Here is a 14924-nt window from a genome sequence, read left to right as displayed (position 1 = left end):
TTCAATCTTTAATTCTCTAAATAATAAATAATTTAATGAATTTCGATATTCAATAACATAATCTTGATGAATTTGAGATTTTTTTCCTTTAAACTTTATTACTTTCTGGGACTACTAACTTCACTTTCATTTCCCTTTTAATTAATTAATAAGCAGTGCTCGCTCCCTTCCCCAGCCATTTTCCTTCCTTTATTTATACATCATTTCCCTCTGTTACCCGCCACGCCAACGGACTCTCTCTCTCTCTCTCTCTCTCTCTCTCTCTCTCTCTCTCCCTCTGTTACCCGCCACGCCAACGGACTCTCTCTCTCTCTCTCTCTCTCTCTCTCTCTCTGTGACTCTCCATCATTTCCCTCTCTGTGCAGCGTGTGTCTCTGATTGCGAGGAGAAGAAGCAACCGACGATGCGCGAGCTAGGGCTTGAGGATCAGAGTCGGCACTCTGGAGCTCGAGATCTAAGCCCCGACTCTGGCATCTTCACCGTCGAATCCAGTGTTAGCCTCTTCTCCTCCGCTTCCGCCAGCGTCGATCGCTGCTCTTTCGCCTCCGATGTTCACGACAGCGACTCTCTCGTCTCTGAAGTTTCTCAGGTCCATTTTCTTCACTTCATTTTATATTTTGGTTCCGTGGATACTAGCATTGCTTGCATATGTGTATCGATTTGCGTTTTTTGATGGATTTGTTTCTGGAACTGAATTTGTAAGTGTCTACATTTTTTGATTGATTATGTTATTCGCTCTGTTACGCTTCGCGCGAACATCACTATCGCATGGGCCGGCTATGCCTAGGGCCCCCAAAAAAGGGGGGCCCAAAACCGACCACCCAGAACTCAAGGAAGAGAAGTCATGGTACAGTTGCTGGTGGGTGCCCCTGGGTGCTTGTCTAAGTTAAAGGGTTTAAGCTCAAGTTGATGAATGCCATCTTTTAATTGTGAAGGCGATGGGTCTGCAAGTCTTGTTGGTAAATGCATGACTGCTAGTGGGGCACAGACAGTTGTAGTATAGAATTGCCTGTGCCACGAACGATTATATTTGTGAAACATACTATATACCTTTGCCACAATTGCATTGCTAAGAAAAGGGGAGTTTGTGGCTTCAGTGTATATCTTAGACCTCTCTTATTTTCTTGTAATTTGGTTGTTTCACTCCTTTTCATAAGGGCAACTTCTTATGACTGGGTGCTTAGGTTGTCTTGCCCCTAAAAGCTTCTCTTAGAATTCTTCAAGGCTTATATGCTCTGTTCAGCAATGGGGGAAGATTCCTATTAGCAGGCTGATAATTCCTAAATTCTTGATTTGACTTGGAGCTAATAATTAAGCCCTCTTTTGCAATGACAAGGGAAGGCATGATTAGCTGTTCCATGCTTTTAAAAATAGGAATTTTCTGTTTTTTAAAATTAATTTACCATGGTATTATTTAGGTTTATGACTTTATCTTGGAGCTTGCTTCTTGCAATGGAGGAATGATTTATAAAAAGTCTTGTAACCATAATGAAGAGATGTTCTTATTTTGGGAAGGTTCCATTCTTGAGTCAAGAACTAAGCCTCTGCACAGGTCATATAGTTCTTGTGGTTAGTGCTTTCAGGTCTCAAAGTATATGAATGTCCTCGGGAGGCTCTCAGCTGTGCTCAGGAAGGAAGACTCTGATTTGGTTACTTCATGCATTGTGTTGTCCTTCCATAATGCTTGGCTTTTTCATGCTTTTGGAATAGCCCTATTACTACTTTATTTCTCACTTATTCTTCCTTTATCTCGTTTATTGTTTTTATGAGCTGTTTTCCTATTCCTTTTAGTTATCTTCTGCTTTGTTTTTAAAGAAAAAACACTGGAAACTCTCAGCAAGTGTGATAATTTTTGTCATTACTCAAATGATGTCAATATCCTATCATGTCTTGGTTGTGTTGATCACAATAGTGAGAGATTCTATTTAATTTCCTTGTTGCCTGTAATGAAGTAAGGCTCTCTATGTCCTTGCGGGGAGTGTAAGATTGAATAGTTTTTGGGAGGATGTGTTTCATGAAGAAGGTATCCTACTCATGCTTTTAGCTCTCGGAGTGATGGTTAGTAATAATAATTTCTCTGTTCCTTTACTTGAGATACTAAATTTTATAAAAAAAGATAATTTTTTTTTCTAAATACATGGATAGCTTATAAAATATTATAAATCTATAAAATATTATAAACCATTCTTGTTACTGTAGTTTAGCAAAAGGATTTTTTTAAAATTAAAATTAATAAAATCTTATTTAAGTTCAACTATTACACAAGAAAAATTAAGTAATTTGGTTATATTATTAATTGAAAAAGATTTTTTACTTTCTAAACTAGAATATAAAAATTTAATTAATGATTTTACATTTCAAAAAGCAAGAAAAATAAATTTTTAATAATTTTTATTATTTTTTAGAAGGCCGCTAAGTTAATTGTGGCCTAGGGCCTCACCAACTCTTGAGCCGACCTTGCGCGTGGCTACACGTGTATGAGGATTTTTATGTACTCCAATAGTGTTTTATTGAAGAACGAAGCAATTTGAGTGGAAAAGAAGTGGTATATATGTAAAGATAATTGGTACTCTTGAAATGATCTATTGTCATACAGAGATGAATTAAGTTTCAACGCTGGGATTGGTATACGTCATTGTTTTTTTATTTTCGTTTTCTTTCTTCTTTGCTGTGAAAATAGCAAATCTAGTCCTTGAATGAAATTTGTTTGTTTCAAAGAGTTAGTTAACAATCTTCGACACAAACCAGCATTTGGCAGGATGTGGAGACTTCAAGTGGTCCAGATTCAGATCCAAGCAAGTCCTCAATACATAGATACAGTTGCCATGCTAGAAAAATAGAAAACGCAAAAGGTACCTTACGTTGAACGCTCAGATCATTTGGTTTTCTATATGGGAAACAACACCTTTTTTATTTTTGTTTTTTTGGTAAAATTTCAAATTTATGTGGTTCTCTCTCCCTTTTTCTTACAACTCATCATTGTCTTTCAATTATGTATATGTAGCTCAGGAAAAAGAGGTCAATGTAGAGATAGATGACGCCACTGAATCCCTAGATTCAGCTGGGAACTCCTTCTCTCAAGCTCTTAAAGGTAGTGCCAAGACCGTATAATCTCAAATTTCAAGTTGTAAGTTTATCTCTGTCGTTGACGCTATTTTGGTATTCTTGAATCAAAATGTCAAGATTGGAGATCTAGATCTGAAGCTCTACTAAAAAGGGCTAACAGGCGAAGATCTGTTTCGCTAGATCTGAACAATCATATAATCAATGCTGCAAATTCCTCACCACGGTTTGGAGTAATAAAAAAGAACTCTGCTGTAAGTCGGCCAACAGGGACGATTCTGAGTCTTGAAACAGCTAAAAATCGGCACATTAGTGTTGGAATCCACAAAGGTTGGAGCTCTAAACATGTGCCAACACATAACAATATGCACTAGAGGCGCATTGGTTCTGTAATGTTGCATTTCAACAATGGAAGGACACTTTCTTCCAAGTGGGAAGGTGCTGAGAGGTGGATTTTCAGTCCAGTTTTTGGTGAAGGTGTTGTCAAACCTTCATCTCAACAACTGCACAAAGGTCCCCAAATTCAGAGAGTGGACCTCTTTGGCCTCCTGGAATTGTATATTACTCATTATATTCACCAGCAACACCCATATTTGAAGGTGGCACCGTTGAAAATTTAGTAGCAGGATAAGGTTGTTAAAATCGTAAAATCGTAAGAGGGTCTTCAACATGTAAAATCGTAAGGGTTTTTCATACAAAAAATCGTAAAATCGTACCCGTAAAATCGGGAGTTTAACAACCATGGCAGGATCTCCATTTTCAGTTGGAGTAATAGCAGCGAGTCATTTGTCAATGTGTTCTGGCACAAGATCATATTTTAGTTAGATTATTCACTTAACTCTATTGTTGCCTGCGCCAGAACACATTGATAAATGACCTACTGCTATTACTCTAACTGAAAATGGAGATCCTGCCACTAAATTTTCAATAGTGCCACCTTCAAACATGGGTGTTGCTAGTGAATGTAATGAGTAATATGCAATTCCAGGAGGCCCAAGAGGTCCACTCTCTGAATTTGTATATTTGTGCAGTTGTTGAGATGAAGGTTTGACAATACCTTCACTAGAAACTAGATTGAAAATCCATCTCTCAGCACCTTCCCACTTGGAAGGAAGTGTCCTTCCATTGTTGAAAGGCAACATTGCAAAACCAATGTGCCTCTGGTGCATATTGTTATGTGTTGGTAGATGTTCAAAGCTCCAGCCTTCGTGGATTCCAACATTAATGTGCCGATTATTAGGTGTTTCAGGACTCAGAATCGTCCCTATTGGCCGACTTACAACACAGTTCTTTTTTTTTACTCCAAATCATGGTGAGGAATTTGTAGCATTGATTATATGATTGTTCAGATCTAGCGAAACAGATCTTCGCCTGTTAGCCTTTTTTAGTAGAGCTTCAGATCTAGATCTCCAATCTTGACATTTTGATTCAAGAATACCAGAATAGTGTCAAAGACAAAGATAAACTTACAACTTGAAATTTGAGATTATACGGTCTTGGCACTACCTTTAAGAGTTTGAGAGGAGGAGTTCCTAGCTAAATCTAGGGATTCAGTGGCGTCATCTATCTCTACATTGACCTCTTTTTTCTAAACTATATATACATAATTGAAGGACAACGATGAGTTGTAAGAAAAAGAGAGAGAGAACTACATAAATTTGAAATTTTACAAAAAATAAAAATTAAAAAAGGTGTTGTTTCTTGCGTATAGAAAGCCAAATTATCTGAGCGTTCCACATAGGGTACCTTTTTGCGTTTTTTATTTTTCTGGCATGGCGATTGTATTTGTACTGAGGACCTGCTTGGATCTGAATCTGGACCACTTGAAGTCTCCACGTCCTGCCAAATGTTGGTTTGTGTCCAAGATTGTTAACTAACTCTTCAAACAGGTGAATTTCATTCAAAGACTAGATTTGCTATTTTCGTAGCAAAGAAGAAAAAAATCGAAAACAATGACATATACCAATCCCAGCATTGAAATTTAATTCATCGCCGTATGTCAATAAATCATTTTAGGAATAACAATTATCTTTACATATATATCGCTTCTTTCCTACTCAAATTGCTTCGTTCTTCAATAAAACACTATTGGAGTACATGAAAATCCTCATAAATGTGTAGCCATGTGATAGTGATGTTCGCGCGAAGCATAACAGAGTGAATAACATAATCAATCAAAAAATGCAGACACTTATAAATTCAGTTCCAGAAACAAATCCATCGAAAAACTCAAAATCGATACACATATGCAAGCAATGCTAGTATCCAAGGAACCAAAATACAAAATGAAGTGAAGAAAACGGACCTGAGAAACTTTAGAGACGAGAGAGTCGCTGTCGTGAACATCGGAGGCAAAAAAGTAGCGATTGACGCTGGTGAAAGTGGAGTAGAAGAGGCTAACACTAGATTTGACGGTGAAGATGCCAGAGTCAAGGCTTAGATCTCGAGCTCTGGAGTGTCGACGCTGATCCTCAAGCCCTAGCTTGTGCATCGCCGGTTGCTTCTTCTCCTCGCAATTAGGGACACACACTGCACAGAGAGGTAAATGATGGAGAGAGAGAGAGAGAGAGAGAGAGTCTGTTGGCATGGCGGGTAACAGAGGGAAATGATGTATAAATAAAGAAAGGAAAATAGTTGGGGAAGGGAGCGAGCAGTGCTTAAGTGCTTATTAATTAATTAATTAAAAGGGGGATTTAAGTGATGTTAGTAGTCCTAGGAAGTAATAAAGTTTAAAGGAAAAAATCTCAAATTCATCAAGATTGATTATGTTATTGAATATCGAAATTCATCAAATTATTTATTATTTAGAGAACTAAAAATTAAAAAGATCTTAGTCATTGATTTTAATCAAATGTACGATAAAATTAAACTAAATAAAAAGAACAAAAAATCTGATATTTGACATGAAAAATAGTAAAAATAGATTTAGGGCTTTTGATTTCACCTAACTACTCTCACATAATTTAAAATTCCAAATAATGAAAATTCTAATCTTCCAAGTTGTTGACAAAAATTCCTTAATTATTCAAATCCTTTTCTCAAAATGCACTGAAAATATCTCCACCTAATAACTCATCATATCTCCATGTGAGTTTAATTATTTGAATATGCATTAAGCTCTTTGGATTTTTATAATTAGAGTCACACTAGTCGTGGTAAAGAATCTCTAACTTATGCTCAACTAATGATTTTTAATCCTAAAACACTAAATCATAAGTTATCTCTCAGTAAAAGTATGATTTAATATATTAAAAATAATGGAAAAAAACACCCAATTATAGAAAAACATATCAGTAAGTTCACATGAAAATTCCAAGATATATATATATATATTTTATAATACTAAAATGACCTTGAATTCACTAAATCGAAGTTCTTTTCTAGTCTAATTGCTATTTTTTTTTTGTGATTTAAGTAGGACAGTGCAGAATTTCTTTATTGGTTCCTTTATATTTTGTTGTTACTGTATTTGAAGCTATTTTGGTTTCTTGGCTCTTTTAACAATTTGACCCATGGGGAATTTGATGGAATGTTGGACAACCATATTCCCCCACTTAATTAGGAATTCACTTTGCCAAATTTTGATTCACTCATGCCATCTTGCTATGAGGTCTTCTACACTTTTCCAATAAATTCTAGCATTCCCTGTCAGTTTTAGATTTACCTTTTTTATATTTTAGCAAATTTTTCCTCTTGAAGAAATGGTCCATATCATCATTAAGTTATCAGGTGAGAACCCAAGAATTGAGGTGCCCATCTAGGGTAGGGACTTCTAGCTCAACACATTTTAGGAGTCAGTCATCTCGATAGGTTGGTAAATCACTAGTGTTTGAATATTAGTTCCCCTGTTCTCTATCTAAATCCCTAGGCCTATTATGACCCCTATGAGGTATCGTGACTTCTCTCCTAGTGTGGTGATTTATATAATAGGAGGATGCATCACCACCCTCATAAGCTTCAAATGAGTGATCCAACTCTAGTGGTTAAGGCCACAACTCGGGCATTCATTTGGTTCAACTTGGCTTTTGTGCACTGAACTGCATGTAGTGTCTAGATCATTTGTTAGGAAGAAGATTCTGATGGGTTAGATTCCATTGCATTAATAGGTATGCTGGTTTAGGTAACATGACCACTCTGCAAGTGCATATGATACACTCCAATCAACTATGTTGAGATCAATTGAGAGTCAAGGCAATTATTATTATTATTTTATTAATTAGATTTTTAATTTTTCTTTTTAACAAATCCAAAATGCAGGAAATAGTTTTTTTTATTCTTTTCTAATTCAACAAATTCAGAAATGCAAGAAATAGTCTGATTTCTTTTAAATAACTAGTGAGACCAAATGTTAAGACACTGTTAACAACTAACTAGGGAAGCCCAAAATCTAATGAGGACAATGTATGGATAACATGGGTAATGACAATATGTATTCATGTGTATGGAATATATGTGATAATGAACTGAATATGGTTAATGGAATTAGAAAAATAAAATAGAATCGGGGTAAATCTTGTTAAAAAGTGAAAATAAGTCTATGAAAATCTAAGCACACAAGAATAAACTAACACTAAATTAGTAAAAAGATTAAACCAAAAAACAGAAGAATACAACCTGTTCATAGAAAAATGGACCTACTAATGAGTGTGGTTGTGGGCCAATTGTTTAAGGCTTTGACACAGGGCTCTAGTACGTAATTCGACTCTTCTGGCCTAGAAAGGATGGCTAGAGGATTTGGGCTACCAATGGTGAGTTGCTGTGCTGTGATAATTGGGTAAACAATTGGGTCAGCATGTTTTGACCAGCTAAAAAAATGCTGATTGGGTGCATCAAATTGGGTTACGAGTAGGAGATTGTGTTCAGGTTGTTGGTTCCCATGGGGCACAATTCAATTTGAAGCACACAAGGTTGTTAAAATCGGGATTTTAAGTGGGATCGACAAAAGGTTCATAAAATCGTATCGTAAAATCGAATCGTAAAATCGTAAGATTTTAGAGATAATTACAAATACCCTTTAATTTTTGTAAATATATGTTTATAATAACATAATTTTGTAGAAAATGAATTAATATCATTTAATAACCTAATTATTCCTTATTATAATTCAAAAGATGATATTTCCAAAATATAGCTCAAAAACTAGCAGGTTGGTATAGGCAATTTAAAGGCAAAATATAAGTAATTTAGAGGTAAAATATAGTTTAAAATTCTTTAGAGGATGCTTCCAACGTCTTCCATTAGATTTAGATTGCAATTTTTTCTTGATTTAACATTGATTAAATCAAGTAATATCCCGATTTGGAGTTGGGTGGTCCATTAATTAATTACTTGTTTGTCTTGATTTACTTATGCAATCAATGTTAAATCAAGTAAAAATTATAATTTAAATCAAGTAAATTGGAACTTATACAATTAATGTTAGATGCTATGTGACATTGGAACTTATGCAATCAATGTTAAATCAAGTTCCAATTTAGAGGCAAAATATAACAATTCATTGCATAAGTTCCAATGTCAGATGCTATGTGACATTGAGACGTTGGAAGCATTCTCTAAATTACAACTTAAATCAATGGAGGTATTTGAATCGTAAAATCGTTTGGGGATCTCTGAAGCGTAAAATCGTAAAATCGTACATGTAAAATCGAGATTTTATAGGATTTTATCCCAAATTGGATTTTACATGGGATTTGAATCGTTTGAGGGTTTTCGAATCGTAAAATCGTAAAATCGTACGCATAAAATCGGGATTTTAACAACAATGGAAGCACACCTGTGGTATCCCCGAGCATCTACCTAGGGGTATTTCATTCATTAGAAGTTTAGGGGTATTTCGGTTATTAGGTGTCCAGGGGTATTTTGATCATTAGGCTTAGGAGAGGAGAAATTCTATTTGCAACTATAAGTTTTGCTCTCTGTAACCCACTTTTAATATTCCTAAAATACCCTGAGATGAAAACTCATATTTGCCCTTTATTTAAATATTTAACACTCAACCACCCATCATTACTCTTCAAGCGCGTGCACTCACTTTCTCGACCACCATCGCCACAGCCACTTTCTCACGCACAACTAAATATCGCGCAACTATTATTATTCAACACCGAGCAGCAGCCACTATTATTGAACATCAAACATTGCTCAGCCGAGTTCTCATCGCCATAGCCATTATTATCAGCGATGGATGATTATTATCTGTAAATGTTTACGCAGAGTTTGACAAAGAAGATAATGAGTATTCATGTTTCGGTGAGAAAAAACACAATTTATAACATCTATCACTAGTTTAATCACATAATTTATATATACATACACGACAAATGAATTAAAAAATAAAAAATACACTGCTTTGGAGGCGAGGGGATGCCCCGAATCCCGAAATTCGGGCGATTTGGGATTTCCCGAACCCCAAGGTTCGGGGAACCCTTAACCGCCCGAACCCAACGTTCGAGAAAAATCAATTCTCCCGAACTCATGAGTTCGGGAAAAACTATTTTTCCCGAAATCATAAATTCGGGAGAATTGCATTCTCCCGAATCTATGGATTCGGGAGAATACAATTCTCCCTAATTCAATTATATAATTTATTATATAATATTATACTATTATAAATATATAGAATGCAATTGTACCCATTCTCCCGAACTCATGGGTTCGGGAGAATGGATACTATTATATATATATATTATATGTATATTATATTATTATATATATTATAACTATATATATTATAATTATATACATACATATATATATAATAATTTTGTGTATAAATTACTTCGAATCATTGTCTTCCAAATCTTTGGATTAATATTATATATTTTTTTTAAATTAATGTTGCTTTAATCTTAATTTTGTTTTTGAGTTAATTTTAATTTTTGATACCAATAAATCAACCTAATCTGATCCAAATTTCACTGTGCAAAATTCAGTTCGATTTCAATTTTGTATATCATTTACTTTCATATTTTATATCATTGGTATCATTATTTTCATATTTTTAAAGAAACTCCTTAGCCCCGAAGGGCGAGATTCGGGGAACCCCATACCCCCCGAATCTCGTTGTCGGGTTAGGGGTTCCCCGAACTGCAGGGTTCGGGGAACCCCTAACCCCCGAACAATGAGATTCGGGGGGTATGGGGTTCCCCGAATCTTACCCTTCGGGAAAGCCCTCACCTCCCGAATAACGGGATTCTAAGAGTGAGGGGTTTCCCGAACCTTACTGTTCGGGAAACCCCTAACCCCCCGAACAACGAGATTCAGGAGATATGGGGTTCCCCGAATCTCGCCTTTTGGGGAAGCCCTCACCCCCCGAATAGCGAGATTCGAGGGGTGAGGGGTTCCCCGAACCTTATGGTTCAGGGAATCCTTAACCCCCGAAGGAAGGGCATTACCTAGTTCTGAGATTTCGGGGAACTCCAATAAAAAATGTGGGTGAGGCAAACGAAGTGGGCGACGACGAAAGGTCGACAGTGGTCTGTGAGAGTGTCTAAAGAAGAAGAAGAAGAAGAACATGGTTTGATGCGCGAAGAAGGAGAACAGGAAGAAGACCATGGTTTGATGTGAAGAAGAATAATTTGGATGCGCGTGGGGTGTGTTTTTTGAGGGATGAGTGTTTAGAGGGTATATTTGGTATATAAATGGTTGGACAAAGTAATAAATATGGTTACGAATAGTAAAATTTAATATTTTATGTGTAATGGTTACGAAAAACAAAATTTATGGTTGCAAATAGAATCTCTCCTAGGAGAGCGATCCCAAAAGTGGTCCAAGCCGGGATGCATTTTGAAGAAACTGCAGTTAAATAACTAAAGAATCAATATGAGGGCCATAGTGTAAATGACCCAAACTTAGGGGAGGGTGAATGTGTAATAAGGAAGAAGTCCAAGGGGTATAAAAAGAGAAGAAAGCCACTGTTCATGGTCTTCTTCCTCTCTCCCTTGTGCGCTCTCTCTTTCTGTCGATCTCTCTCCGAGAGAGATTTTTATCTCTCGGAGAGGATCTCTCTCTTGGCAATCTCTCTCGGCAGCAAAGTGGTCCTCTCGGAAAGACTCCCCACCTATCGGTGTTTTCTCTCAGAGAAGGAGCAGCCAGCTCCCGGAAGTGGACATGGCGGATCTCTCTCTCCACAACCCTAGCCTCGCAGCAAGCGCCTGCAATGGCTTCTCTCGGCGCAGCCCCGCAGGAAGCTCTCGCCATGGAGCCCTCAGTAAGCACCTCGGTCAAGGCCTCTCCGCAGCCTCTTGGCGATCCCAAGCTCTCTCGGGGAGCCTTGTTTTTCTCTCGGAGAGAGCCGCATCATCTTCCCTTCGCAGCTCCTTCGGTGGCCCTCAGCAATGGCAGCGGCGGTGTTCTCTCGAAGAGGCTCGAAGCCTCTCCGTAGGCTTCCTCTCGGGTTTCTCCTCTTGGAAAGGCCTCTTTCCGAGAGGTTCCTCTCGGAAAGGCCTTGGGCCTACCTCTCGGGAAGAGGCCTTCCTAAGAGAGCTTTCTTTCTCCGTCTCTCTCGGTCTCTCTTTCCCTGTGTGCATGAATATATATATGTATGTGTGTATATGGGCATACGATTTTGGAAAAGACATGGCTTAATGAGACACAACATAATATATATAACATAGTGTTCATATTATGCCACAAGTGGTATGTTTATAGAATGTAATGTTATATGCCGGCATCTGCGTATTGCAATATATCTCTTAGGAAAGCAGTGATCAAGTAAGAGCCACCTCGAGACCTCTCTCACCAAGCCCAGAGCTACGCCCAAGTAAGTCCCTTAGGGGCTGAGACCCTACTTCGGCAGCTCGCCGTGAGGCCCACCTTCTCTCAGAGAGCCCCCTAAGCTGTTCGGCTCTCCGAGAGGGATTCCTCTTAAGTTCGTCCGCATGCTACTAATGTGCAGGTTTATCCACTATTCCTCGTAACAGTACCGTGGTCAACCCTCTCTGACCGGGTAAGGTACTATCTTATGTTCAATGATATCGTTGTCTATTTATGTATCGCATTGCTTTCTTACTGGTACTGACTTAAGCATCGGAGGGCATATGCGGGTGAGGAATCCCCGCGTGCCTTCTAATTGATTCTTGTGAGCGCAGATATGCCTCAAGCACTCGGGAGGTCAATCCTGAGCGGTATCGAAGGTTCCCTCATAGGTTCGTCTATGACTCCGGTCAAGACATCGAGGACCGAAACTACCCGACGCCTATCTCCACTGTCTGACTCCTGTCAGTTGTCAACCTCGCTCTGCCTTGGCTCCAGCTTTCCCTCTTTATAAATTTCTATTATCGTAGTTTTCTGGCTACAACAACACCGTTTACATATACACACATTTCTCAAAAGATAGTGCCAATAATAAGTAAATAGAATGAGGAAAGAACACAGTGATTTTTTATTTTGCCATGGTGCCAATTTTATACCCTACCTTTAGGTTGTTTTTTATTTTTCACCTTAGAATTTTCCTTCTACATATCAAGATCAGTCTATCAGGTATGCTGTGATTTCGGTGAGGGGGCCTACAACCCAGTATCACTAGACCAAACATATGGTTGGTGATCCAGCATGTGAGGGGACATCTTGTGATGGCATTGTCATATGAATGAGCATGTTGTATGACGCCTCTTAGTCAAAGTGTACCCTAACACACACACATCTTCCTTGTGACAATCATGTATCATCCATTTCCTCTAGCCATCCTCTCAAAGTCCTAAATAGTTAGACCTTTTAATTCCATTGTGGAGGTACAAGGACATTGGAGATTGAACATTGGGACATTTCCTGGGGTCTTAACTGTCAGCCTGGACCATTGCAAAATCTCCTGCCAACTATTATCATTATCACTCTCAATCAAGTTGCTACAAAGATCAAAAATAGTCTAAACAACCTCCAGAAGGCCTAAACAGTGTTTAAAAAAGTGCACTTAAGTGGGCTTTAAGCTCAAAGTATGAAGCGCAGCATGCTTGGGGCTTCTTTTGTGTGAAGTTGAGCGACTTTAGGTGATTGCAATTAGAGCACACTTAAGTTGTGCTTTTACCCGAGGTCCAAAATGCAAAAATAAGCGTGCTTCAGAAATACGCTTAGTTTTTTTTTTTTTTAATATTTTTATCAAACAATATGAATAGTTTGGATTTATTTAAATTTTTACAATGGTTTAACTGCTTGAAAGGGTCTAGACAGACCTTTAACCTTCCAAGGGTCAAAACTTCTGCATTATGATGAGTTAAACATCAAGCAGGAGCAATGAATTATGGATAGCAATAGCCTGAACTCCTGGCAAAACCCCCATAGATTGATTGGCCACTGATCTTGTCAACCTGTGAGAGAGCAGCTTGATTTCCCTCCCACTCTGGCCACAAATGATATCCTCTTAGAAAACTCAGCATGTTGGAGCTACAATCAATTTCCACATAGCAGTCAATATCCTTCTCCTGTCTTTGACATAATCTAAGTGACCTCATTGATGGATCCAAAGTTGACATTCTCCTTTGGAGTTATCTCCTCTGTAAATCTGAGCATCGCAGAGGATGGATTGCCCATCCACCCTCTTTGAGGATACATATAGGATCATAACCACTTGCCTACCCCCAGTTTGAGGGTCTTCATTTTGTCTGACATTGGCAACTTTCAGGAAAATGTCATAGTTGAGTATTTCTCTGGGTGTCTATCTCCAACGTCTGAAAGAAGAGAGACGAACTAAGGTTGAGCTCAAAGCTCAGTGGTATTCTACAGGGGTGGCAACACACCCAAAGTATCACACGGACTGATTCACCCTGCCTGGCCTGTCCAATATTAAATGAATTTGGGTTGAACCGTTGGGAATGGTTCTTGGTGTCGGGGGAAAGATGTTTCTTTTAAGTTTGGCCACAAAATGGATAGATGCTGAACAAAACCAAAATAACCTAAGTAGAATAACCTTAGGTGTGAAGCAAGATGAAATCAATCAAATTCACTGTTTGTATTGAATGGGTGACATATAAATGCAGCTGCAAAGCTACGTTTTTCTACTCCTAATCCTACAAATATATGATACAACTTCTAATTAAAATTGGTTACAGATAGATAGGATACAAAAAAATTTATCTTTAAGTAGCATATATCTTCTTATCTCCTAGTTATTCGGCTCCTTGATAATCTGATAACTTTCTGGATAATCGGCTGCTTATCCTTCTTCTATTCAAACACCAAGACCTTCTTATCTAGGACTCTTTACCCGGGTTCATTCTCCAACAGATGCCATAAAATCAACAGGGATTTTGCATTCTAATGACACTATCTTTCCAAAACATCTGAAACACCTAAAAAATTATTTGGGATATTAATATGTTTCTACATTCTCCCCATTTCTCTACTGTTATACAAGTTCTTTAAGTTCTGCATGAGTTTACTTAGCTGCATGAAGAAGACTCATGTTACAATTGTTCAAGAGTAGATCTTTAATAAGAAGAAAAATTTTCAAGAATCAGCAAAACATCATTTTGTATGGCCCAAGTATTTCATTGTCATTGCTCTGATTGTGAGTATTTACATTTTTGCCTGCAGGTTACTCTGAACAAGGTTTTGTTGGTAGGTACTAAAACAAGTACTTATATTGGACAGCCAGTGGTGCCAAATGCAGCTGTACATGCTGTAGTTGAGGAGCAGGTATTTCATGTTATCAATGTTTTCTTTTATTGAAAGATTTACAGCCTCATTCATGACATTTTTCCTTTCAATTTAGGCATTGGATAAAAAAGTCATTGTCTTTAAGTACAAGAAGAAGGGATATAGAAGAAACATTGGTCATTGACAGGTATTTTCAAGTTCTTCATTTGCATAGACAAATTTATTCCATAAATGGAGGGCATCACATTTACTTAGTGATTAAACTGAAA

General features: G+C 37.7%; 1 protein-coding gene across 1 annotated transcript in view; it reads left to right on the top strand.

Moving 5' to 3' along the window:
• Positions 1-230: 230 nt before the first annotated feature.
• LOC127813238 (uncharacterized) overlaps positions 231-14924 on the top strand; it is a 35934-nt gene continuing 21240 nt past the window's right edge. The window contains exons 1-2 of the mRNA XM_052354113.1: positions 231-589; positions 14593-14694. Coding sequence (XP_052210073.1) covers positions 404-589; positions 14593-14694 — 288 coding nt within the window. The 5' untranslated portion in view covers positions 231-403. The remainder of the gene's footprint in view (positions 590-14592; positions 14695-14924) is intronic.

This window comes from Diospyros lotus, chromosome 1 (genome assembly GCF_014633365.1).
Source record: "Diospyros lotus cultivar Yz01 chromosome 1, ASM1463336v1, whole genome shotgun sequence".
NCBI classification, from domain to species: domain Eukaryota; kingdom Viridiplantae; phylum Streptophyta; class Magnoliopsida; order Ericales; family Ebenaceae; genus Diospyros; species Diospyros lotus.
The sequence above is the reverse complement of the archived record's forward strand: the minus strand, read 5'-3'. Positions and strand labels throughout refer to the sequence as shown.